This window comes from Epithele typhae, assembly GCF_022376455.1.
Source record: "Epithele typhae strain CBS 203.58 chromosome Unknown BXZ73scaffold_10, whole genome shotgun sequence".
Taxonomy (NCBI): domain Eukaryota; kingdom Fungi; phylum Basidiomycota; class Agaricomycetes; order Polyporales; family Epitheliaceae; genus Epithele; species Epithele typhae.
The window spans coordinates 308,915-334,345 of record NW_025954201.1 but is presented as its reverse complement, the minus strand read 5'-3'; the positions used below and the strand labels follow the sequence as shown (position 1 = coordinate 334,345).

General features: G+C 59.1%; 8 protein-coding genes across 8 annotated transcripts; 3 read left to right on the top strand and 5 right to left on the bottom strand.

Annotated features, from left to right (window-relative positions):
* Positions 1–358: 358 nt before the first annotated feature.
* BXZ73DRAFT_99090 (uncharacterized protein) lies at positions 359–5,024 on the bottom strand (the record flags this gene model as incomplete). Its single annotated transcript, XM_048027891.1, has 13 exons — positions 359–533; positions 588–834; positions 893–950; positions 1,008–1,043; positions 1,094–1,215; positions 1,275–1,467; positions 1,523–1,564; positions 1,617–1,778; positions 2,017–2,136; positions 2,192–2,666; positions 3,813–4,131; positions 4,187–4,912; positions 4,967–5,024. The coding sequence occupies 13 exons, from the start codon at positions 5,022–5,024 to the stop codon at positions 359–361; spliced, it is 2,733 nt and encodes a 910-aa protein (XP_047880214.1).
* Positions 5,025–6,571: 1,547 nt separating this feature from the next.
* Positions 6,572–7,661, bottom strand: BXZ73DRAFT_99089 (uncharacterized protein; the record flags this gene model as incomplete). The annotated part of the gene is made up of 6 exons (XM_048027890.1): positions 6,572–6,840; positions 6,895–6,986; positions 7,037–7,155; positions 7,208–7,349; positions 7,407–7,481; positions 7,546–7,661. 6 exons carry the CDS (start codon positions 7,659–7,661, stop codon positions 6,572–6,574), a joined length of 813 nt encoding a protein of 270 aa, XP_047880213.1.
* Positions 7,662–8,621: 960 nt separating this feature from the next.
* BXZ73DRAFT_75703 (uncharacterized protein) lies at positions 8,622–11,085 on the bottom strand (the record flags this gene model as incomplete). Its single annotated transcript, XM_048022255.1, has 13 exons — positions 8,622–8,673; positions 8,732–8,745; positions 8,806–8,963; positions 9,021–9,165; positions 9,217–9,421; positions 9,483–9,589; positions 9,644–9,740; positions 9,791–9,971; positions 10,036–10,089; positions 10,137–10,248; positions 10,301–10,685; positions 10,747–10,899; positions 10,952–11,085. 13 exons carry the CDS (start codon positions 11,083–11,085, stop codon positions 8,622–8,624), a joined length of 1,797 nt encoding a protein of 598 aa, XP_047880212.1.
* Positions 11,086–11,591: 506 nt separating this feature from the next.
* On the top strand, positions 11,592–13,094 carry BXZ73DRAFT_99087 (uncharacterized protein; the record flags this gene model as incomplete). Its single annotated transcript, XM_048027889.1, has 3 exons — positions 11,592–11,786; positions 11,849–12,521; positions 12,580–13,094. 3 exons carry the CDS (start codon positions 11,592–11,594, stop codon positions 13,092–13,094), a joined length of 1,383 nt encoding a protein of 460 aa, XP_047880211.1.
* Positions 13,095–13,700: 606 nt separating this feature from the next.
* BXZ73DRAFT_43335 (uncharacterized protein) lies at positions 13,701–15,406 on the top strand (the record flags this gene model as incomplete). Its single annotated transcript, XM_048019126.1, has 2 exons — positions 13,701–13,976; positions 14,033–15,406. The coding sequence occupies 2 exons, from the start codon at positions 13,701–13,703 to the stop codon at positions 15,404–15,406; spliced, it is 1,650 nt and encodes a 549-aa protein (XP_047880210.1).
* A 1,204-nt stretch (positions 15,407–16,610) lies between these two features.
* On the bottom strand, positions 16,611–17,826 carry BXZ73DRAFT_88821 (alpha/beta-hydrolase; the record flags this gene model as incomplete). Its single annotated transcript, XM_048025090.1, has 5 exons — positions 16,611–16,834; positions 16,889–16,991; positions 17,052–17,186; positions 17,246–17,456; positions 17,510–17,826. 5 exons carry the CDS (start codon positions 17,824–17,826, stop codon positions 16,611–16,613), a joined length of 990 nt encoding a protein of 329 aa, XP_047880209.1.
* Positions 17,827–19,424: 1,598 nt separating this feature from the next.
* Positions 19,425–19,922, top strand: BXZ73DRAFT_43205 (uncharacterized protein; the record flags this gene model as incomplete). Its single annotated transcript, XM_048019098.1, has 1 exon — positions 19,425–19,922. A coding segment is annotated over one exon (498 nt), but the record flags the coding sequence as incomplete, so codon positions are not given.
* Positions 19,923–20,614: 692 nt separating this feature from the next.
* On the bottom strand, positions 20,615–25,260 carry BXZ73DRAFT_88809 (histidine kinase; the record flags this gene model as incomplete). Its single annotated transcript, XM_048025087.1, has 16 exons — positions 20,615–20,748; positions 20,801–20,854; positions 20,905–21,019; positions 21,080–21,375; positions 21,439–21,520; positions 21,584–21,925; positions 21,981–22,366; positions 22,424–22,569; positions 22,626–22,889; positions 22,949–23,199; positions 23,258–23,569; positions 23,629–23,883; positions 23,942–24,223; positions 24,303–24,642; positions 24,727–24,791; positions 24,856–25,260. The coding sequence occupies 16 exons, from the start codon at positions 25,258–25,260 to the stop codon at positions 20,615–20,617; spliced, it is 3,729 nt and encodes a 1,242-aa protein (XP_047880207.1).
* Between the last annotated feature and the right edge of the window lie 171 nt (positions 25,261–25,431).

The window sequence follows — 25,431 nt, the reverse complement described above, 5'->3', positions numbered from 1 at the left end:
GCTCGGGTTTTGTCGACGACAAACGTCCCGCCTCGGCTGCGCGACCGGGCGATGGGGGAGGCGGAGAAGGTGGCGGGGATGCAGACCTTGCGGCTCGAGTTGTTCGATGCGGTCGTTCGCTTCGCGGAGGACTCTGATGGATGTGCACGCCGGCATACATACGACGACCGGGACCTGGCTTCAGCGGAGATTTTATGAAGGTGGCACTTGAGAGCGTGGATGCGTCCCTCCCACCGCGCGACGGACCGAGTCGCGGCGGTGTGTTCATGCGTTGTGCTCCCCTCGTGCGCTTGCAGCTGGGCCCGCGATGCCTCGTGTGTGAATGTGTCCATGAGGCGTCGCACATACATGAAGGCTACTAGTCGAACTCCGGTATCAGCACCGCCGCACCGCCGTCGGCGGTGAGCACGTGTTGCGGATCTTGCACGACGAAAGACAGCGACCGGGGGACACCCGCGTCGCTCTCAGTCGCGGCCCATACATCCCGCCCTGTGCGCCCCTCAACAGGACCCCCTTTGACCATGAGGAAGCGGCTGCAGAGAGCGTCAGCGTTCGCTCTCTCAAGCGTCTTCGCAGAGCACCCTCACCATACAATCCAGTCAGGCTGGTCGACTACGAACACGTTCTTCGCCACGGGGGACGGCTTCTTGGCGGGGTACCGCTCGGCGCGCCAGTGTGTCGAGAAGCTGTACACGAACGCGGGGCGGTCGTTGACGACCTCGGCGAGCGCAAGGCACTGGTCGACGTCGAACGCCCGGTTCGGCCACTGCGACGATCTGTTGGCTGTTTTGGCGTACTCTTCGGCGATGCTCCACGTCTTGGAGAAGTATATGCCTGTGCGCACGGCGATCAGCGACGGCCGCGCGGCTGGATCAACGGAATGAAGCGTCACCGTCTCCGAACTTGCGTGCGTTGGCTGTGTGCTTGGACCACAGCCCGTGGTGCAAAATCTTGTGTACAGATGATGAGCAGGTTGAAGCGCAGAGAAAAACTATTTGAAGTCTTACGGAGTGCCAGTTATGCACAGGTGAGCCGTGGAACCCCTGAGAGTGCCCGTTAGTTCTGCGGATTACGGAGACAGCGGCGTGCGTACATATACTGAAGGATACCTCCGCGCATTCATGGAGAATGCTTGCGCAACACGAACCGCCTGCGCAAAGGTATACTCCGCTTGCGGAGATGGGTATACCAGACGGAACTGTCGCCACCGGGAGTCTGTGTCCCGTCAAAACGTATTAGCACTGCGACCCGTCCAAATTGAAGAGACAACGCACCAATCGAGCCAACTCTCTCCACTGGGGCGCGTATCTCTTCGATGCGCATGGGAAACGAAGCAACCGCCCATCGCAGAAGGATCCAAGAAGCTTCGGGCACATCGGAAAACCCGAGATCCTGTACTCGTACTCGAGAGCTCGTTGTCCCATAGGCGGCGCGGAATGCTTCAATCCGGGACTTGATAACGGCGATCTAAGCAGTATGGTTAAGTTATTCGGCTCTCAAAGCAGAATATTCTTGGATGTACCGAAGGGATGCGCGACAGTAGAACCAACACAGCATCGCAGATCTGTGTCGAGAGATTAGTCGGCAAGACGGCAATGGGAAGCGATGTGGCTGACCTGACTGTCTGTAAGAGCGTCCACGACGGTCATAACAGGATCGCCCGGACCAATCCGGAGGCCCAACCCGATCGGTAGTGGTGATAACTTGTGATGGGCCGCTGCTGTGTAGGCCAAGGATACGATGAGATCCGTAGACGTTGGCTCGGAGCAGATCGAGTACTGCGAATGGATCAGACAGCTGCGTAAAATGTCGAGGAAATCAACCCACTTCAAGACAACGACTGCGTCCTTGGTGATAGAATCGTGCGGAGCATAACGACGAGCTACATAGCAATGGTCCAGTAAGTCGATGCTCCGTGGTTGTGCGCGATCTATGACAGATGACACAGAAGCGCGCACAAAGCTTCACTCCAGAAGGTTAGATCGCTAGTCGTAACCCGGCGGAAGGTGAACGCACCAAAAAGCGACGCAAAAGATAGCGGAACGCCAACAGCGGCATATTCGTGCTGTCGTATCCACATTTGACGCCATAGTTATCCAATATTGCTGCTTCCAGTTCGTCCGCATGACAAATGTGCTGTTCAGATAGTTTCTTATTAGCGTCAGACATCATCAGCATGACAACTACGCACCTGGCTTGACTCGTTATATACGGATTCGTCAGACTGCCTGCCCATGTTTTCCGCGAGCTTGAAGTGAAGAACCTCGGCCCCGGCCCAGCCCAGCCGGTATCGTCGCCGAAGAGCGAAAACTCCCAGGAAAAGATCGTTCATTGCATCCTCCAATGCCGAACTCACGTTGAAGTCCGTGAGATCGTGAGGTATCCGGGCGCCGCAGCGAAGCGAAGGAGGGATTTGATCCGTCCTTGAGAGGCCAACGGAGAACTTGACGCCTGGAGAACAAGCCTCTGGGGAGAACAGACGTTGCGAGTCGCGAATGAAGAGCGTGAGGCAATGCGGTGTCGTGATGAGCCGGCGATCCAAAGTCTTCAAGGCGTGTGCCGGGAGCTGCCCGACGACTGTTGCAACCGGAACGAAAATGGAGAGCGCGCCCGCTTCGTCGTAGAGGGAGCACTTGAAGCCGGCGACTTCGATATCGGACAGGATGCTACGGGTATGTGCGACGCGTTCAACTAAATGACAGAGGTCGGAAAGTGTGTGCGTACCTCCACATCGGGGTTGGCTTATCGCCAGTTTGAGCAGCACTCTCGTGCCCACCATATGCAGAGCTTCCATCGCTAGCAGGACTGCCTTGGGCATCTTCCACCAAGACGGACACCCAATCTACAAGAGCTTTTAGTCTAAACGACGCGATAAGTCGATGCGAAACTAGGTTTGCATACCATCTAAGCGCGCATCGTCGGCCTGAGATGCATCAAGATACGAGATGCAGTATTTCGTGATGGCTTGTAGTCGCGAAAGCATCTCTGGAGTAAGACCGGCAGGAGTGGTGTGAGAGGAACGGGGCGAAGCAAGTTGCGCCCCGTGCCTGCGAGGTCTGTGCGAGTTTTGAACACGGGTTATGCTTCCCTGCATACATTTTCCCAGATGATTAAGAAACCTCGAAAGTGGAAATGTCGGTACGTACCTTGCAGTTTTGACGCTGTACCTGCCGCAGCACATGAAGACCATCGGGCAAGCCGAGACCCGAAGCTTTGTGTGGTGTGTCACCGAGCTTCCTATACCTAATAGGTAATTATGTCCATTCGGGCTCTACCAGAAAGCCATCTGGACGGGACGTTAAATTCTGAAGCGATTCGGTGCGGCATTGCGCAAATCTTGCGTCGTCCCCGAATGTCTGCTGCACGCGCTGTAGGCTGGAGTCACGCTGGAAGGACGGCGCAAGACAGTGCGTATGTGTAAGCGGCATGTTCGTAGTGGGAGAAGACATGAGTCCAAGCAAGGTGCTGGAAGATATTGTCGGTTCTGGTCAAGAAAGACCAAGCTGCCGCCTCGACAGTGCACCAGCTGGCGCCCTTGCTTATATAATACGTGACCGGGCCGCATCCCCGCCGACCCGGAACTTCTCTCGGTCGGTCGTTGCTGCATCTACATCTCTCTTCATCGATCCTCGCGAGACCGCTGTTGTTGGCATTGATGTCAGCAAACAGGTCATATTACAACGGGCCGCAATAACACCGTCTCGACTATCGAAGTGCCAGCTACATCCGTCGACCGCTTTTCTTCGCGCATTCTCAGCCCAAGGCGTAGCGTACCCACCACCACCCTGTCACCCGCCCCATCTCCGACAAACAGGCCTTTGCTCGCCACCTCGATGTCAGGCGCATCAAAACCCGACCCCATCTCGGCCTCGTAGACGACAAACTCGCGAGACATGGACGACACGCCTGCGGCCAGCCGGACGTCCAATGCCAGCCCGACAATTTCGCTCAAGACGCGCTCGGTCGCACCTGCCGGCCTCGTCGCGCCTCCTCCACCTCCAACTAGAAGCACGTCGTTGGCGAAGTCGAAGAGGGTCTGGTACAGGCGATCGGGCTGTGATGGAGGGGCAACGGCGCGGTCCATATGCGATCGGGTGAGGGCTTTCCATCTTCGAGCGACCGACGTGGACTCTGGGCTGGGAGGTCAGAGCGGGATGGGAGCAGAGGGCGAACTGGAGGTGCGTACCCCTACATTCCACCTGCGCATATATGTCCTCCAACACGCTCGTCTCTCCGCAGGCGTCGAGGTCCCAGCTCATCACCACCCATCGCACAAACGAGGCCATCCCTACCTGAAGCACCGCCTTCACGACGTCCGTGCGACCCCTCCCCCGCTCGTGCAGCATCGCAAGAAGCTGCTCTCCGACCCAACCTCCGCGCTCCAGCCGCCGCACGCTCTCCGCGGATCCAGTGGGGGGCATCGTGGCGACACCAGGCTTCCGCGAGCCAGCCATGGCTGCCGCTGCCGCTTCGATGTGAGCGTTCAAGCCTTTGACGAGCTCGACGACGTCCCTCTCCTCCACCTCCTGAGTCTTCGTCCGCCTCGCCTCCGCCTCTGCCGCGGCCCGTTCCCGTGCGTCTGCGAGCACGAGCACGTCGCGCCGCTCCCGCGCGTCGCGGTCTGCCGCACGCTCGAGGTTCGCGATCTTCGCGCGCTGCTGCGCCCCCTCGGCATCCGCGCGCTGGAGTCGTGCGCGCTGCGCGTCAGCTGCGACTGCGGATGCCTTGGTGGTGGTGTTCGCGTCTTCGAGGTCGTGCTGGAGCAGCTGGATCTGCGCGGAGAGGTCTTGGAGCTCGTCGATGCGCGCCCTGAGGTCGCCGTTCTCAGCGAGCGTAGCCGCTAGGGCGCGTTTCGAGTCGTCGTGTGGTCCCTTCTCCGAGAGCCTGTCACCTGTCTTAGGCGTGCGTCCTTCTGTTTCGGGGTAAGCATCGCAGTGTTTCGCTTTTCACAAGCTGATGCGCTTACTCTTTCGCCGGGTCGACAGCAACCTGCGCACGACGTCGAAGTACGACGGCAGCTGCATTGCTGGTGCTCGAAGGTGGCGTCGAAAGAAGAGAGGGGATGGTGGTCGGAGCCGTCGGTCTATCTTGCCGCTGCACTAAAACCGATCTTCAACCGACCTTGTGTTTGCTGTCCGTCGTCCAGGTGTCCACCACGCCGCCGGAAAGACCAGCCGGTGTGACCGCCTCGAAGGTCTCAGACGACACCGACAGTTGCTGTCGATGGCAGGAGGTCCTCGTCTACAGCCGATGACGTCACCATCTTGCCGCCGTGCGAAGATGGCCAAGGAATCGTTGCTTTTCTCTCCCTTCGGGACGTAACCAAAGACATCTATGTTCCACAGCCCGCGGCCCGACCTCGAGGACGTGCTCGACGCGTACGTCTCTGACTTGCTCCAGTAGCTCACTGCCCATCGCGATCTCGCAATCACTGATGCCACACCTGTGCAGACACCGTCGCTCTCTGTAGGCCACATCGCCGCTTTCGCGGACTCGCATCGGGGGATCACGGCCTCGACTTCAAGGGACCGGACGCGGATGTCTCCGATCTGGAGGCAGACGACTACGGGCGACTCGACCTAGTAGCCGATCACGCGCGCTCTGCTCCGCGTGCCACGCACATTCCTCGCCGTCGCTTGAGTACCGGACGCAGCACGGGACCGTCGAGAAGCCCACGCACGCCTTTGACGCGTGGCACATCGAGCACACGGCGAACGAGCGCATGATCGCCAATGCTGACCACAGTGCCACGAAATGAGCACCGCGACTGGGTGAGGTTCTCGGTTGCGACTCTGGGGAGTCGCGATTGCAGGGGGATACGTTAGGTGGGTCGCTCGGACAAATGCGTAAGGTCGTCGACTTCCAGAACGTGTATCAGCACGGGGTAGAGCCATTTGAGCTCGCGGACGGAACGTGCTCTGGGCAATTCTCGTCGATCCGACGATGCACCGCGTCGTGTAGATGAAAGGCACGTCCCACGTTCTATGTGCTGTACCCTGCATATTCAACATGACCGATACTCCTAATATCTACGGTCGAGGCTGCGAGTGAGCCGGCCGCGAGTGGCACTTCGGCGAATGAGGCGTTCACCAGACATCGCGACCGGCCTGCACCGCTACGCCAGTGACAACATCGCCGTCGAATCGCGGCTCGCGGTCCGCGGCGCGGTCAACGTCGGCAACTTCGGATACCCGCCCGCCCGCGCGAAGGGCGGCGACCTTGTGAAAGGGCTTGCAAGGAGGTTGGGCACGGCGCCGGGGTCGCGGGTGACCGCATCACGTTCCCAAACGCATGTCGGCACTGAGTCAAGTCGAACTCGCGGGTATTGAACGCCCGCGCTTCTGGATGAACCTCGCATGCGTCCTCATCCAACCGAGGGTGCGCATCCTGTCGATGAGCGATGTGCTCCGCGTAGCGATGTTACCTACTACGATCAATGCCAGCATGGACATTCTACTCGGTATGTGTAGCGGCCCAGCGACCCGAGGGCTGTTCGTCGGGCTGCAGAAGCGTCATTGGTGATCTAGCAGCGCATGGAGTACATTGGTACAAGCATCGAGAAAGCGCATCCTCAGTCGTCTTCTTCCTTCACGTTGCCCTCGGTCTCCTCTTCCTTCACGTCGCCCTCAGTCTCCTCTTCCTTCACCGCGCCCTCGGCGCCCTCCTCCTTCACGAAGCCCATCGGAAGATTGATGTCGGCGTGCACCTTCACGACGACGTGGTGGACCTCTTCAGCCCCCTCTACCGTTGCTGTCACGTCCAGCCAAGGTCCCTTGAACGGCACAGTGACAGTACGCGCGCTATTCATACCATTGCCAATGTCCTCCGGCGAAGCCACGCCTAAGACATTTGAGTACAACTGAAGAGATTTGGTCGGAACTGAGAGTAACACACCTTGGAGATATTTCGCCTTGATCCATTCAACCTCCGTACAGATAAACCGCACGTTCCCTGGGACCTCATCGCTCAGGAACGTTTTGTACAGCCTGAATCGACGTTGAATGAGCATGAAATAAAAAGGGAGAGAAGCACACACCTGCCGTGAGCATCGCCGAGCGTAGGCTCCACGATCTCGTGCTGCGGGATCTTAGCATCGAGGAGCTGCTCGACGTCGAACTTGCTGTAGCACCACGCCACAGCGAAGGCATCGACACGCTAGTGGAATACCATGAGCCGTAAGACGCACAAGGAGGAGCAGTGGACGCACCCCACCAACACCTCCATGAACGATCCCGTCATTGCACGGGTTGCCGCCAAAACTATAGTCGAGTAATATTCCCAACCAGGCACCGGGCATTTGCTTATCCCCGGCACCGGGTCCATCGTCCCGGAAGTTTTGTACGACGACACTGAACACTCACCGTGCTGAGCATAGAACACGACGAGAAATGACGGATTTTACTCACAGGTCACCGACCCGGAAGATCACACCACCCTTCTCGAAAGGATTAGCGTTCGTGGCGTCTCCAGAAACATATGTGCTGTTTGAGCAGGATGTTTAAGCAGGAATACAATGTGGTTGAGATGGGTGTGAATGCCACTTACAGCATTTGCCGCAGGTCTTTGGAAGTGTCGAATTGATCCCTCACGGACAGCCGGTCGCCGCCAATTGGGGCATCGGGGTCGAGGACGGTACCGGTTGCGGTGCGCTTGGGGGACATGATGGTTCGGAGAGGAAAGCAGCGCGGAGTCAAGTCACTTCAGTCTCCTGGGCCCGCCGAAATTTAACGCGCCGTTGGCGTCTTCTGAGGCTCGAGGCCCTTTGTTCCCGACACTGAGGGCGCGGGCCGACTTGCACACCTGGAGAGAGGCAAGGGGTAGTCATGTGAAAGATTTCCTTGCATTAGACTTCCCTTTGACTCTCGAGTGGCAGGCGAGACAAAGGTTGCCCTGGCGCGAAAGGCTCGGCCCGGCAACATACCGGCCGGGCCGCCCCATTGAGGCCCTATCGCACAGCGCTCGAGGAAAGCTGCCTATTGTCCTCGGAGCATGCCTGTCCCAGCTGTGAAAATCGGCCCACACCCGCAGTGCTACGCCGCCCTTTCAACGGGTGCTTCTTCCCAGCAATAACTCCTTTTTCCCACTCCCTTCAATCTCCGACCCACGCGTCCGAAGATCTGCGTGGTGGGAGACCATCTTCTCTATCGCGGAAAACACGCTGCAGGCCGCACGGCTCGCACCGGGTAGCGGCGCGCTGTGACCGGACTGGTCGAAGAGACAAAGAGCCGTGACGAAGGCTGGGAACGGATGTGGAGTAAGGAGAGTTTGCCGGGGTTCGGTGGCACAGGCTTTGAAGTTGCTTTGAAGCTTTCATTCTCTGCGAATGTGCCCAAAGTCCAAGCTCGTTTGGCTGAGTCGTTCAGTGCCCCCTTTCCAGCACACTCCCGGGTGCCACCCAGTCCTCGGAACGTACGCTGATCGCCACCGGTGCACGACGTCACCGTATTTCCGCTCGTTTCGATCGTTCTGCCTGCTTATATGGCACCCATACTGTACCCACCAGCTTCGCCGACGTCGAACATGTCGATTGTGCACATCAGATACACACGAAGATTATTGATAGCGATAGGTTTACGGAAGAAATTGGACGAGTACTTATCAATCCGGAATGGCAAACGGGATCAAGAGCGAGAGTTGCTTAGATCGTTGTCGTACACAATCTTCGCCGGGCCACTGATGGGTTCAAGAATGACAAGTTAGCCCCGCTCCCGAAAGATATACCGCCACGCACCGTCTTTCTAGCCCCTTTATAAGTGCAATATATGGTCAGTCGGGGTTACATATGTTTACGGCACAGAAACATACGTCTTCCTGCCAACTGATTAGCGCCTTCAGCTCTGTCTGACCGCAAAGCAGGATGATCTTGAATTCTTGTGAATAATAGGTACCCTTCGGGCCAAATTGGGGTTGCCGTACGACTCTGGAAGTATCGGCATAGACGGTACACAGAGGTGCGTAAAGTTCTGGGTGAGGACAATCGGTCAGATAAACGGGCTTGGAAACAGCAGTGGGCTACGAACCAGGTTCCACGTCAACCCAGCGAGGAGTGCGCTCGGGGCCGCGGTATCCAAGGATCTCAGCAGCGACTCCGTTGAGGGTCCGGGAATCGCGCGAGTGTTCAACGTAAAGGCTCCCCACCTCCTGGCTCTCACGTACACGTTTTCCCTGCGCGTCACGGTCTGTTAGAGAGGACCACCCATAGAGACAGATCCGCACCTTCTCAAGGATCACTGAAAATCCTTCCGGAAGTCGCTCTTCTCCGGAGGCCCATGAAACCTTTGTGTGCACTCGCGCACGATGCTCCTCGTCGAATGGGTTGTAGAGCACCGAGACGGACGTTCCATAGGTGACTTTAGTGACGCGAGCGGACACGAAGTTGTCGATATAGTGTAAGACAGCACCGTGCGCGACGGCTTTGTTCCTGTTTGTGTTCATATGCGCTATGATTTTCACTGGGATGCGAAGACTCGGAAGATGCTCACGTGTGTGCGTCAGGGCGATACAATCTGAGACCGAGTCCGTTCAGACCCTCTTTCAATGCGCTGTTGAGCCACGGGCTCGCAGCGAAGCCCCCAACGAGAAAAACGGTCTACCCAAGGATGTCAATTTACTGACACATTAAGCCGAGAAAGACATCACATACCCTCAGTTGACAGGTCAAGGCGGCTTCTTTGAGTTGGCCTTTGATTGCGTTCATAATGGCATCGAGTGACGGCTTGAAGAACGAAAGCATGTCGGCACTGCAAATCGCATTAGTAGCGATATAACCATTCTAAGACGACTTGCGTACCCCGAGATAGTAAGCTGCCCGCGCCGGATGTTCACTGCTTCGTCGTTGCATCTCATGGTACCAAAACGGATGTAAGAAGAGTCCTTCTTACTCTTGAAGATGGCCTTCGTCGACTTTTCGAAGTTCTGTATCATCGCCTTCATATCATCCGAGTTACCGTAATCAGAGTCCTTAAGGAGTGCTGCGATTGTTGTAAGTATCTGGCCATATAGCGTACGAGATGATCGGTCGGAGGTCGTACTAACCTTTAAGAAACTTTGAAGCTCTGACATTCACCCGAGTAGATCCTTGGAGGAGGCCTATCGGGGTATTAGTGATGTACCACGTACTTCCACGAATAACTTACACCCGGGAGTTGCCACCTCCTCGACGGAGACAGGCTCAAGAGTTTGGAAAGAGTAGCTGCTCACGTCGATCGTTCCACCTCCAGCATCGGCGATGATGACACCATCCTGGTCCTAACGGATCGGACGTTAACAGCGCTCAATACAGAGGCCACGGGGCACCAACCTTGAGCGTGTCCGCCGCCAACCCGCTCCGCACGCAAAAGTTGAGACTCGCCTCGCCCTCCGTGACGAACCGCACGCGCTCGCGGCCCGCGTCCGAGTCCGGCACGAGCCCCGCGGCGACCGCGGCGGCGCGCATCACCGCCTGCTGCGGGCCCTCCCAGCCGTTCGGATGGGCGAGGACGACCTCGGCGCGGTCCGCGACCGACGCCCAGAGGCGCTCGCCGCCGCCGTGCGTCTCGCACACGTACCGGCGCACGCACGCGAAGAGGTAGCGGAGGAAGTCGGCGAGGACGGCGGCGGCGTCTTTCCCTGGCGGGAGCGAGGGGATGTCCGCCTTCTTCACGGAGGAGGCGTCGAGCCGTGGGGGGCGGAGGTGGAGTTTGAACCTGGGGAGATGCGGTCAGGGAGAGCGAGCGTAGAGCGGGAATGAGGGAGAGAGGGACGGACCATTCGACGAAGATGAGGTCTTCGTCGTCGGCGGTGATATCCATGTTAGGGAGCGTCGCTTCGGCACCGGCGGAGTGGACCGTGCCATCCTGTCTGTAGTACAGGACAGAGGGGATCTTGGAGTTCCCAGCCGCGTCTTCCTGACCGGGAAAGCTGTGTATGGGAGGTGAGTATATAATCCACAAGAGGACACATGCATCCTCACCGAGTGATGCTCTGGATGGTGGGAACCTGTCCAGGATCGAGAACTGCGTACGCGACGCCGGAGAATGTGGTGCCGACATCGATGCCTAAGACCAGTCGACGAGAGGTCCCGCGGTACGGGGGAAGGGATGGCATAGTGAAGGAAAGTTAGGGGCGCGCTGAGGGTCGCAGAACGCGAATCCTGCAGCATTTGTGGCATCCGCCCAGGTCAACGAGTGCGCGCATGATTGGGAAGGACAATGCCCCCGAGAAATGTGCTCGCAGGATAACGCCACACTGCAAAAGCGCTGAGTAACTTGAAGGCCACGAGGAAGTTAAAGAAGGAAATGACCCACATGCGCCGGTTCCTGTATAAGATCGGCACCCATCCGCTGACGGGCACTCCGGTATCGAGACCACCGACTGGGACGGAAAGCCTCCATGTTTGATACTGTGCTGCAGGCTGCGGTAGCCTACCGCAGCGACTCCGTTTTCACTGCATATATGGAGGGATGTGAGTTCCTTGTGTATGTTGCCTCATCCAAAATGGCAGAGCACTTACCACGTTATTTCGACTGCAGATGACGCTCGCAACGGCGCCTTTGTAGTCTTTAGTCGGCTGGCATGGCCTCCCACCACAGTCTTATCCCTTCTATCCCGCCATGCCGCACTGGCTGAGACTTGGCTTAACTCATCCCTGGACTGCGCTAAAAGACACTATCGCCCACGGCTTCAGTAACCTCGAGCTCGACAGTGACACAGAACCGGCTCTCTGGATAAGACCTCCGGGAATGACGGTGGAAGACACGAGATCTGGGGTGGAGGCTGGTCACCATGACGCGCATTGTGGGACGGTCGTGCGTGCCCCTCACGCGTAAGTCCTTGCGCCTTGCTCCGGTGTGCTTTTCACGTACGTTAGGACCTCGGCATCTTCAACAGAATCGAGTCGAACGAGATAGCGGCGAGGCCTGATAGCGAAGAGCTCAGTGCAGCGCTCAAGAAGATCACGACGCTTCAAGGCGAGCTTGCCCAAAAATGTCAAACGGAGAAGAAGATGAGTAGAGAACTGGACTCACTGCGGGATCACGAAGCGAAGGCTCGCGCGCACGCATCCGATGTCGAACGCCAGCTCGCGCAAAGCCACAGCCGCATTGAGACGCTTGAGTTGGAGCGATCAGTGACCCAAGACCTCCTCGAGGAGCGCTGCGCGAAGCTCAAGGAGGCCCAGACGTTCTTCACGAAGGTGGACGAGGTGGACGACACCGAGATCCGCGGAATCGTCATCAACATCAACGCCTACATCCTTCAGGTCGCTGCCGGCATCGCCGACCACTTTCGGGGTCAGTATGTCTCGAACTCGAGCGTCGACACCGACGCAGTGAACGACATCCTCCATCAATGGGACATCATACATCCTCTCCTCCATAGCACCCTTCGAGAGTGGGACCACTCCAGCGACGACATCTTCGCACAGATGGCCGTGCAGACAGTTCTCATCGAAGGTGCTTTACGTGTCTGTGGCGCTTGGGACTACAACATCGTTAGTCCTAAATTCTTACTTCAGCACATCTATCGGGCCATGGGCACACAGGGTACGTACCCGGCCGCTTTGATAAAGCGCAGACAACTGAAAATCACGACCCTGAACAGAGAGCCAGTCGGTTTGCGGACGCTGGAGAGCACTTTGCCGTCGCCACGTCAGGTCGTTCACTCCAGGAGAGGACGAAGCGGCCGAAGTAGCCGCCGGGATACTCTGCGAACACGTCAAAACCATTCTGCTCGTATGTCGGATTCAGCAGTCGCCCGAAGAGCTGTTGTCAGATATCCGAAGACGCTTCCACGACTCTTTCAAGGACATAGTCTACCAGTGCCTCAAGTTCCAGCGACTCGCCGGAGAAGGAGTCGTCTCGAGGGACTTGAATGTCTTCGTGGCCGGCCGGGGGCAGGCATTTGACCCGAGCCGGATGGAGGATCAGTGGATGGACGCTTCCGCGCCTGCAACGGCGGTACCGTCGACGGTTCTCGCAACCATGGAGCTTGGGTTGGTGCGAGAAGAGAGGCAGGTGGCCGAGGGAAAGACGACCACTCGAAGTGCAGTGCTGCTGAAGTCGTCGGTCGTCCTGGAGAGCATTATAGAGGAGATGCAGCGACCCGCAAGGAAGTAGAGAGTTTGTTCTACCTTGGCGGATGCGTCTGTGATAGACTACCGAGTGCATCGAGTGTGTTGCTTTCGGGAGGTCGTAGAGGGGTTCCAATATGACGTCGAAGTTCGTTCGTTACCACAGCCAGTGTCGTCGGTGATCCTGGTGAGGTAGATGCGGTGAAGTTGCGAAAACGTCAGATCGTCCTAGTGGGAGAGCAAACTTTGCGGAGGAGCAAGAGTCGAACACGCGACTCGCGCTGCCGGTCCGCCGAGTCGGGCTTGGACGGCCGCCGTGTTTGGTGGTATTTGCACATCCATACCATGCCAGCGCCTACTTTGCGTCAGGCTGCGCGATTCAGAACTTCGAACTGCACATGCCTGTTTCTTTCCAATCAAGGTGCTTTCACCGCCCCCCGTAATCAGCCACTCACTTCGTATCGGTACGTTCGAGCAGCGTATGGTCAACACTGACCCATACATGTGGTACGGCACTGCCGGCTCCTGACATGTACACAAATCTACTCTTTCAGCTCACCTACCGCGCATCGGCATGGCTCAATCATCGATACCTTTTCCCACCCCCTTCGACAACGACCACATCGAACCTATCACTCTCGTAGTGCTCCGGATGGCATACTACTCGGGCAAGATCCGCGCAAAACCCTTATGGTGGGAAAAGATCAACGATTCCACCATCGCCGCCAAGTGGCGGGCGGAAATGGTCGAGCACGATCGCATCACGCACGATGGGTTGTGGGGAGGCGAACGCCGCTTCGACTTAGATGACGAAACAGGAGGCGCGAAGAAGTGGCCACGCGACCCCCTTACGGACGACGAGATCGAGTACATCTTTGACGAGCTTGTCTACGAAGCTTCCATGCGCGACCCCGCCACCGGGATATTCGTGAGTGACGTGCACCCCGAGCTTACGAGGCTCTCGCTGATGACGGCGCACCACAGGCGAGTGCTATCAAGAAGGCGTACGAGTCGCAGTCGCTCATCGACGGCGCTCTCAAGGACCAGCTCGTGGAGGCGGCTTCCGTCTTCGAGAACGTCCCCGACGACCAGAAGGACTGGCATCCTGGCTCCAACAATCAGGTCCTCGACCTCGTTCATCCGTCTCTCTGTCCCATCAGTATCGGCCAAACGTACTTTCGTTCAACTGATCCCCAGGGAGGGGACCCCGTGCTTACCATTCTCGACACCGACAAGTATCTTCAGGCACGTCCCGACCTCAATGGCGAGAGCGGAAAGACCGTCTCGAAGTGGTACCAATGGCTGCCGACGGACTTTGCCGTCTCCGCCGCCGGCGAAGTCACCGCCCTCGGGTACATCAACAACGCGCACCCGTCGCGGCACCGCGCTCTCTACCCCGCGGTCACGTCCATCATCGCGCGCTTCATACCCATGTTCGAACGCGTCCTCTCCGACGTCATCTCCGCTGCGGCTGTGATGGAGGTGTCAGGCCACTTTCCGCATGAATGGTACAAAGGAATCGAGGTCGAGTCGCCCAAGTGGACCCCGAACGCCCCCGACAACGACACCTTCGGCGCGCGGTACGAGGATTGGGAGCGACAGTACAAGTGGCCGCGCATCCCGATCCCGGCGCCGTTTGCCGACCGCTGGATCGGCCGGCGGGTCGAGTTCCCGCTCAAAGGGCGCACGGTCCAGGCGATCGTCAAGCTCGCCAACATCCACCTCACGCCCGACAAGCCGTCTTACCCCGGTGGGTCGTGGCACGTCGAGGGCATGCTGAACGAGCGCATCGTCGCGACGGGGATCTACTACTACGCGATGGAGAACGTGACGGAGAGCCGGCTCGCGTTCCGTCAGCGCGTCGGCAGCGGCGATTGGGGCACGGGCCTTCCCTACGACGACCACAGGGGGTACCGCGTCATGTACGGGCTCGGGAACGGCGATCCCCTGAACCAGGTGCTAGGCCACATCGTCGCCGCGGAAGACAAGTGCGTCGCGTTCCCGAACGTGTACCAGCACCACGTCGATCCGTTCGAGCTTGAGGACAAGACGCGCCCGGGCCACCGGAAGATCCTCGCGCTCTTCCTCGTCAACCCGGACGTCCGAATCCTGTCGACGACGGACGTGCCGCCGCAGCAGCTCGAGTGGGCAATGGAGGAGGCGGAGAAGGCGCCGGACCTGCAGAGCTTGCCGCGGGAGCTGCTCGACATGGTCGCTGGCTTCGCGACGGAGGATGGGCTGATGTCGCGGGAAGAGGCGGAGGAGCATCGGGAGAGCCTGATGGAGGAGAGGTCTGCGTTCGTCGACAGACAGAACGAAGAAACGTTCGAGCTGAAATTCAGTATGTGCGAGCACTGACCTTTCTGTCGATGCACTTTCCGCTCTGTTCCATTCAGTGCAGTACATGGTTCATGCAGAAGTGGTTCGCCGGTGGAGCGTAGGAAGTTGCTCAATAGACGACAGATGGGAGCAATCCGGGCGTGGCAAGTGGGGATCGAAGCGCGCGCCTACAATACATTCAGCAATCCAAGCTCGTCCAAGGGGCAACGTACCTATTCGGCGCATTTTGAGTGCGCACCGGCCTACCCACATCTACGATGCCAGGTGGACATACTCACGCTAGCCTTGTCTCACCGATCGGACTCAGTGACCCCGACACTGCGAGGTCAACTACAGGCGCGTTGCTTGGACGCGCTGATATCTTCCCACGATTAGAATGCGGGTCCGCGAAGTTGGTCCGAAGGTCTTGATCAAATGCATGGCTTTTGACCTCTTCACGCATCGCCCAAGAGCTTGGGTGATCCTTCCGCTCGTCATCCTAGCTTTTGTTCTGCATCTAGATCTCCTCAGGTACTTGTCATACTGCGTCTTTTCATTTTGACTCGTATGAAGCGCCCACGTTGTCGAAATCCCCGACTCCCCGAAGCTGTTTACTACTCCTCTCTTCACTGGACTGCCTACGCACGCCCGTTCCCGTGACAACCCTCTCTTTGGCTTAACCGCAAAACTCGGTCCTCATCCAGACAACATATAACGGGCCGCGACGAGACCTTTTCCACTGCCGGAGCGGCGACTCTCCTCGATCGCTGTTCAACCCGAAAGCGCCATTCGTGCTCCCAGCCTGCCACCTGGGGTGTTTTACCATCCTTCTGGGCGCTCCTTCTCTGCTATACTTAGCTCCCTTCGTCTACTCCCTTCGTATCTAGCCCGTTTCGAGAGTTCAATTAGCTTCGTCTCGGCTTTTGAACGACACGCCATTGGTGCCATCCTTTCGGCCGCCCGGACTCCATCCTAGGCTGATTAATGCTATAGTGCAAGAAGTCGATCATGGACGGTTCCATGGACTGACTGAGGGAAGTTGTGGACGCGTTGAACTCCGAACAGCGCGTTGCTTTACTATACCGATGTAGCAGACTGGTCACGCGTCGCTCCGCCACCTTTGTGAGCAGCCATCCGAACGTGTATGAATATACGTAGACGGTGCACAAAGACAATGACGATGCGCTAGTTCGATGGTGGACGAGTTGTTCAGCGACGAGTCCCTTGCTATTCGGGCGTACCCTCATGCCGTCTCTGTGGTAATCGCCGGCAACTCGAGCAACCATCTCTCGAACTCTCGGTTGACCTCCTCCGTCGCCTCCATCTGTGGCCAGTGTCCGACGTCGAGGTCTATAATCTTCGCGTGGGGCGCATACTTCGCCATCGTCCCCTTGCCCGGAGACCCACCACGCGGCGCCCAGAAGCAGAGCACAGGCTTCCTGATGTACCATGCGTCTTCGGGTATCGCTACAGAGGACGTTTTGAGGACGGAAACCTGCGGGCGCGTTGACTGGTACGTACCTTCATGGTCAGCCAGATTTCCATTGTTCACGAACACGGCGTAGTAGCTGACTGGAGATGCCATGCCGCCTGCCAGAAGCGCGTTCCTGATGCGCTTGTACTCCTGGAGAAAACGAGACTTCAGAACCGCATTCATCTGAGGCCTTGAATATGGGGCGCTCACCTCCTCGCTCATCCAAGTCGCCCGCCCCGGTTGGCGATCGTCCGTGAGCCACCGCTCGAGCGCCCCGGTCGGGCAGAGGTTCTCAACCCACAGCCCCGGGTCGGTCGGGTACACCAACTGCACGAAGCTATCCATCTGTGCTCCAGGTCCCCGCAATCAGTAACGGAACGTCAGCGTTCCGCGACATGCCTCACCTTCTCCTCCATGAGCTTCGGTCCGTGCGGCGCGACCATGAGCTTCCAGTAGCCCATGAACTCGCTCCCGGCGGTCTGCTTGAGCATCGCGCACACCGCGTCGAGGTCAAACGGCTGCGTGCTCGGCGGTGTGTACCCAACCACGAGCCAAACGAACGCGCGGAAGCGCGCCTGGTGGTGGTGCGCGAGCGCGCTCAGAACGGCGGAGCCCCTATGCGCCAGAGGTCAGAACTTGAGGACGAGGGCGAGGGGCGAGGCACGCACCAGTCGTGGCCGATCCCGACGACGTCGGAGAGGCACTCGGCGTCGATGAGGTCGACGAGGTCGTCCGCGAGGAGTTTGTGCCGGAACTCGGCCCAGTCCGTGGGCTTGGACGTACCGCCGTATCCGAGGCAGTCAGGGACGAGGATGCCGTACCCAAGGGGTTCGAAGTGGGCGACTTGACGGGACCAGTCGAAGGAGGTCGACGGGAAGCCGTGAATGAAGAAAAGGGTAGGCTTTCCTGCCAGCGCCGGAGAGTGATAGTAGTGGTAGGTATGGCTGCGACGGACAGTCGCATTCTTGTACTTGGCCGGGTCCATAGTGCTGAAACGTCAAGATTATTCTAACCGAATTTCAGCGAAGAGCTCCAGAATGACTTACACTGCAGGTGATGGTGGTTGATGTTCAAATGACTTTGAATTTGTGCAAGGCGATCTAGACTGACTGTGATCCTGATGATCTTCGAGCACGGGGACATTGCTCACGTCATCACTGCCACAGCGTTGAGTCATGTCGGTGAATCTGCCACGTGAGCACCCGATACTGCAGCAGCCACCCTCGGCCGATCGTCCACGACCGTCGGCAAGAACGCGAACACGCCTTCGCGTCCGCCGCAGAGCGTCCTGCTATCGACGCGCACCGCTCGGCTGAAGGTCGGATGTCCTCCGGGCCTGCCCGCCGTTGGCCGCGCCCACGAACGTGCGCGCGAGCCGAGAATCCTGCAGCCTGACCGGAGCGGACAACCTGCCCGACGGGCACGCGCCGATCGTCCAGCGAGGGCGAGGGCGAAAGGATGCGAGGTCGCTTTTGAGAGCGAGGGGCCGGTGGGGAGCATTGACGTTGCTCTCCCCCGTTCTCCCCTCTTCTAGCCTGGCCTTGCACACGTACGGGAGCATGCCCAAAGGACAGTTGGCATCCTACTTCGAGTTCGTCTGGACGCTCCTGGGGCGGAGCCGTCGAACTGGTGAGTGTGTGGTACCTTCGAGGTAGACTGAAGACTCACCTAGTGTCGTTCGACAGAAAAGCAAACGCGCCTCGCGAACGGCAACGGCCACCACAAGTCCGAGCCCAGCGAAGAAGACAGCCTCAAACTCTCCCTCGACGACGCCCGCAGCGAAAACAGCGCGCTCAAAGCGCGTCTCTCCGAGCTCGACGCGCTCCCTGCGCAACTCACCACCCTCCGCGCCGCGCTCGCCACAGCGCAAGCCGCCGCCGCCGACTCTGCGACTGTAGCTGCAGAGCTCGAAGCCCGCGCCGCCCGGGCGGACGCGGACGCCGCCGCGCGCGCCGCGCAGATCGCCACGCTCGAGGCCGCCGCCGAACGCGCCACGCGCGCACGACGGGACGCCCTCGCGGCGCTCGACGCGCGCACACGCGAGCTGCGCGACGCCGAGTCCTTCCTCGTCAAGCACGACGACGTGCCCGACGCGGAGGTCGCCGCGCTCGTCGGGCGGCTGAACGCGCGCGTCGCCGCGGTGGCGCGCGCCGTCGCCGTGTGCCCCGCGTTCGCGTTCGCGCCCACACCGACCACATCGACATCGACATCGACGGGCAAGAGTGCCGCAGCGCGCGCGCAGGAGGACGAGAGCGTGTGCGCGCTCGAGCGCGGCGGGTGGGTCGGCCCCGCGCTCCTCGCGGCGCTGCGGTCGCCGCGGCTGGACGGACCCGCGCGGGCGCGGGCGGTCGAGGCGGCGCTGCGTGCCGGGATGGCCGCGTTCGCGCAGTGGCTCGCCGCGAGCTGGGACTTCGACGCGTTCGAACCGAGCGGGCTGCTCGAGAACGTGTACGTGCAGGTCCGGGAGAAAGGTGCGCTGATCCCCCTTCCTTCCATCGCCCCCCTCTCCCACCGTCGTCGGGAATCGGGGCACTCCCCAACGCAGCCGTGCGTTCGAACCCCCGGGCTCGCTGACCACGATCGACAGAGCCCCAATCCGTCGCGGGCCGCTGGCGCGCGCTCACGCGCACGCACGTCAAGGCGCTGCTCGAGACGGGCGAGGCGCAGACGCAGCGCCTGTTCGACACCCTCGCCGCCGTCGTCCTCGACGTCCTCGTCGGCGGCGGCGGCGCGGGCTCGCGCGAGGAGGCCGCCGCCGCGCTCGCCGCGCACTTCGAGCGCGCGCTGTACGACGTCGTCAGCCTCGCGCTCGAGTTCCAGTGGACCGCGGGCGAGCGCATCGTCTCGCGCGACTTCGTGGTCTTCGTCGTCGAGGATGGCGCGCCGTTCAATCCGGGGGCGATGGAGGAGGATGGAGCGCTTGGGCCGACCTGGAGGCAGGGTGAGGAGCGGCAGGTCATCGCAACGGTGGGGCTGGGCATGCGGATGGAGGTGAAGGTGGATGGCGACAAGCTGAAGGACGTTCCTGGGGAGGTGCGGAGAACGACGATGGTAAAACCTGCGGTTATTCTGGGAGACTGAGTGAGAACGCTGCCACTGATACATGTAGACACTTACCCCGCGTAGGCTACCAAGTTGCTGCACCTGACGAGCTCGAGGATGTGTCAGTGTCAGAAGATCTGCGTGCGTATTCCGAAGTCAGTGGTATCCCACATCTCACCACGGTCTTCGTGTGTGGCCTTGAGGCTGTAGGCATGCACTTACATCAATAGCACGTGGGCTGCAAGTCGTGTGTTTGTTGCAGATGCAGAATACTCGTAGGTTTGTACATTGCTACGTAGCTAACTGGTACTAGAAGCTCGACGCGCGCAGGGGGGGCCCGCCACCCCCGGCGGAGCCCCAGGTGGGCGGACGTGCAGAGTACGAATGGTCGTACTGCGAGGAAAGTGCGTATTAACATAAGGGTGAGCGCACGAAGGCGTGACGAGGAACGATACAGGGATGCGGGTGCGTAAAGATGCAGAGATAACGAGGCGTGAGGAGCGTGGGACGAGACGTAAGACGAGGCGAGACGGAGACGGACAGACAGAGCAGGGTAATATGGTGGTAATACATGGTGAAATCGTAGTCAGGGACGAGGGATAGTAACACAGCGGGTACGAGCGCGAAGATATGATGGAGGCGTCTTGAAAGTGGGAGATGGTGTGCAGTGGGGAGGGGGTCAAGGGGAAGGGGACGGCGATGGGGGATTCAAGGGCGAGAGAAGCTCAGCGTCACCGGAACTCGCGCAGCAAGACCTGCATGGGGATCGACGATCGATGGTGAATGCGGTTTCGCGCGAGCGCCAGCTTCCTCTCCCCAGCGAGCTTGTTGATGGAGTTCATGAGATCGCTGCGACGCAATGGCTCTGTATCATGTGTGAGCGAAACACGAGCTCTGCTAGCCAGGCTGGCACTTACTGGTGATGTGGTCGTCCATACCCGCCTGCAGACACCTCTCGCGATCGCCGATCACTGGAGGAGGATGTTAGCAGCCATACATGAAAACGGCGTGGACTACGTACTTGCATGCGCAGTGAGCGCGATGATGGGCGTTGGCTCGAGGCCGTGTGTCTGCTCGTACGTGCGGATAAGCTCCGTGGCCTCCATACCACCCATGAACGGCATAGACACGTCCATCTAGGGGTTTTCCAAAACGGTGAGCACGACGAGCCGACGTCATACCCCCAAAAGACTCACGAGGATGATGTCGAACGGCCGGTTGCGCTGCACGCGGGCCTTGAAGGCGTCGACCGCGAGCTGCCCGTTCTCCGCGATCTCGACCGGGTGGCCGTACTTCTCGAGGATCTTGACCGCCAGCTTCTGGTTCACGAGGTTGTCCTCCGCGATGAGGATGTCGTACGGCACGTCGTTCTCGGGTACCACAGGCGTCACGGTGTTCGACTCCAGCGCGGAGATGAGCGCAGACGCAAGGTCCTGCTCGGACACTGGGGTCGTGATCTGCGAGGAAATGCCGTTGTCCAGGCACCACTTCACTGCAGGCCGGCGATGGGGTCAGGAACTGCGACTCAAACGGGGGTGGGAAGACGATGACGTACGGTTCAGACGCGGGCTCAGTTCGGGCGAGAGCAGCACGATGGGTATATAGCGCAGGTGCTCGTGCTCACGGAGACTCTCGGTCTAGATCACAACAGGGGCATGAGAAGTCGACACAGAAGGACCCTCAAAGCTGAGAACACGCACCACATGCAGCGAGTCGACGACGATGGTATCGATGTGCGGGCACGTCGTCTTGTCCGCGACCTCGACGACAGAGTGGACGACGTATGGCCGGAGACCGAGGTCGAGCACGCGCTGGACGACGCCGGTTTGGTCGAACATGGTGTCCACGAAGAGGATGCTCCGCTTCTGGAAAGGCTGCATCTTCGACAGCGTCGCGTCCATCGAGAGTGGCGAGAGTTGGGAGGTGATCGTGAAGTAGAACTTCGAGCCGAGTGCGACCTCGGACTCGACCCACATGTTGCCGGTCATGAGAGTGACAAGTCGCTTGGAGATGGATAAGCCGAGACCGGTGCCGCCGTATTCCTACGCGGAGGGGAGGTGAGATCGAGGTAGAAGAGAAAGAGCGGAAACGACGCACTCGAGTCGTGGAACCGTCTGCCTGGCAGAAGGTATCGAAGATCATTGTCAGCTTGTCCTTCGCAATACCAATACCGGTGTCGGACACGCAAAATTCCAGGGTGACGTGCTGGTCGTCCTTCCCAAGCAGCCTGCAGCTAAGCGCCACGTGGCCCTTGCGCGTGATCTTGCTAGGGGTGAACTTGATAGCGTTGCCGACCAAGTTGGTGATGACCTGGCGAAGACGGAGGGAGTCACCGATGAGCTGGTCGGGGATGTCTGGGTCGACGTCATAGGTGAGGTCGAGCTGGTTCTGGGATGCGCGCACGACGAGGGTCTTGAGGATGCCGAAGACGGTCTGCCGAATGGAGTACGAAACTTGCTCCATGGTCATGCGACCAGCCTCGACTGTAATAACGACGGAGTGAGCAAACCGCCGACACCGAGAACATGAGGAGGACGCACTCTTCGAGATATCCAAGATATCATCGATGATCAAAAGTAAACTGCGGGCCAAGCTGTGGACCAAGAGAAGGTTCTCGCGTTGTGACCGGTTGAGGTCGCTGTCCAGGGTCAGTTCCGTCATTCCGATGATACCGTTCATAGGCGTTCTGTGTGAGAGGGTCAGACTACGCGACGACGTGGAATCGGACAGCACCCGGCATACCGAATCTCATGTGACATGTTCGCCAAGAACTCAGACTTGGACCTGTTCGCCAACTCGGCCGCCTCACGCGCTGCCGTGTTCTTCTGGATACTGTCGCGCAAGTTAGACACCATCTGGTTGATCTGCGTTTTCAACGAGTCCATCTCTCCGCTGGCCTCGACGGTGATGAACCGACTGAAGTCGCCGTCCATGGCCGCGGCCGAGATCTGTGCGAAACCTCTGACTTGCGTCGTCAAGTTGTTTGCCATCGTGTTCACGGACATCCTGGATCGAGCCGCAGTGTCAGAAGGACAGACGAAGGGGATCGCGGATAGTCGACGCACGTAATTTCTTGCCAGATACCTTCGACGTTGCCGACCTCCGCTTGACCGCCAAGCTTTCCTTCCGTTCCGACCTCACGAGCGACTTTCTTGACCTCGGCCGCGAAGATGGCCAACTGGTCAATCATGCTGTTGATAGTGTTGACCAGATCGAGTATCTCTCCAGAGACGGCGACACCGGTGACCTTCTGCGTCAAGTCGCCCCTCGCGACCGCGCGCGTAGCAAGGGCGATCGTCCGCACTTGAATCGTCAACTGCGACGACGGTTGAGTTAGCTTGACAGTGCACACGCATGCAGAAGAGACGACTTACGTTCGCTGCCATAACGTTGACGTTGTCCGTGAGTTCCTTCCATGTACCGCCGACGTTCGTGACCTTGGCTTGGCCGCCCAAAAGACCCTCCGTTCCGACTTCCTTTGCGACACGGGTGACCTCGTCCGCGAACAGGCTCAAACTCTCCGTCATACCGTTGACCGTCTCCTTCAAGTCGAGCATCTCTCCGCGGACGTCAACGGTGATGCGCTTCGTCAAGTCGCCGCCAGCGACGGCCTTGGTGACCTCCGCGATAGAACGCACTTGGTTCGTCAAGTTCATGGCCATCAAGTTCACGTTGTCCGTCAAACCCTGGATCATGCAGATCGTGTCAGTCGAAGCAGTCCGTGCGGAGGCAAGCGAACACGCACCTTCCAGACGCCCTGGACGTCAGGCACGGACGCTTGACCTCCCATGATACCCTCAGTTCCGACTTCCAATGACACACGGGTGACTTCGCTTGCCAACGTAGATAGACGAGCGACCATCTGGTTGACAGTCGTCTTGAGGTCGAGCATCTCGCCCTGAACATCGACGTCGACGTTCCGGCTAAGGTCTCCGTTTGCGACGGCCTTGGTGACTTCAGAGATTGAGCGCACTTGATCCGTCAAATTCGAGGCCATTTTCTGAGCAGAGACGAGCACTCAGATGCGGACCCGGAGAAGCACAAGGAACAATACGCACGTTGACGTTCCTGGTCAAATCCGCCCAAGTGCCCTGCACACCCTCGACGCGCGCCTGACCTCCCAAGATACCCTGAGTTCCGACCTCCAACGCGACACGAGTGACCTCCGATGCGAACGCGCTCAATTGGTCCACCATGGAGTTGACCGTGCGCTTCAAGGTGAGCATCTCACCCTCGACCTCGATGTCGATCTTCTGCGTCAAGTCTCCGCGGGCGACAGCGGTGGTAACCTTCGCGATAGAGCGCACTTGGTCCGTCAAGCTCCCGCACATTCGATTGACCTGGGTGTATGCGGCGCGAAAGGCGAAGAGAGACGCTGAACTTCGATAGGGGATGACATGGAGGAACGGGGCGACTCACGTTTCGTGTCAATTCTAACCATACACCTTCGACATCCGCGACGACTGCTTGACCTCCCAATTGACCTTTAGACCCTACTTCCAATGTTACTCTTGTGACTTCTGCCGCTAATGCCCGTAGCCGGACGACCATGCCGTTGACCGTGTTCTTGAGTTCGAGTATCTCTCCGCGAGCGTCGACTTCGATTTGTTTGGACAAATCTCCGAGCGCGACAGCCTTGGTGACCTTTGCGATAGACCGTACCTGATTCGTCAAGTTCGCCGCGAGCTTGTTGACGACGCCTGTGAGTTCGCGCCAAGTGCCTTCAACATCCAAAACCAGCGCCTGACCACCCAATTTGCTGCGTTCGGGCCGAAGCTCAGTAGGTGTGGAGTGGAGCGGCGCCCATGCACGAGGCAGAGTCGCGGAGCACAAAGGAACTCACCCTTCCGTGCCGACTTCCTGGGATACACGAGTGACCTCCTTCGCAAATTGACCGAGCTTGTCCACCTGCAAGGCGGCCGCGCGGCTCAGCGCCTAGTGCCACTTGCGGGAAGGAAGAGATTGAACGCACCATCGCGTTGATAACGTCCTTGAGTTGGATCATAACGACGCCCTGTACCGGTACCGTAATCTTCTGGGAGAGATCGCCACGCGCGACGGCGTTGCACACGCGCGCGACGTCCTGGACCTGGGTCTTGAGAAGCTTGAGTTCGTCAACCGCGCTCATGCCGCTCTCGAATGCGGCCGCGGCGAGAGGGCCGGGCGGCACGACGAGAGGGGAGGAGACGTCGCCGGAGGTCATGGTGATAATCTTGGAAATCGTTGCCGTGTCGCTGATGATCCTGCCGCAGCCAGGGCAAGAAACATGGTCTGCCTGGACGGATGGTGGTGCCGATGCCGCGGTTGCCGCCATGCCGGCCATGGGCCGGCGGATCTTGTCGAGAGGGTTGACGACGCCGTCGAGGTTGATAGTCATTCCGTTGGAGGTGCGGCCGTGGACGGGTGAGGATACCGGGGGGTGGGGGGTGGGCTCGGAGCCGGAGCTGTCGCTGGTCGAGTCGGACATCTCGACATCCTTGACAGAGTCGTCGAGAGTACCGGGGATGCTCTCGACGGAACTTGTGGGCGTAAAGAAGGGCGACGCTGA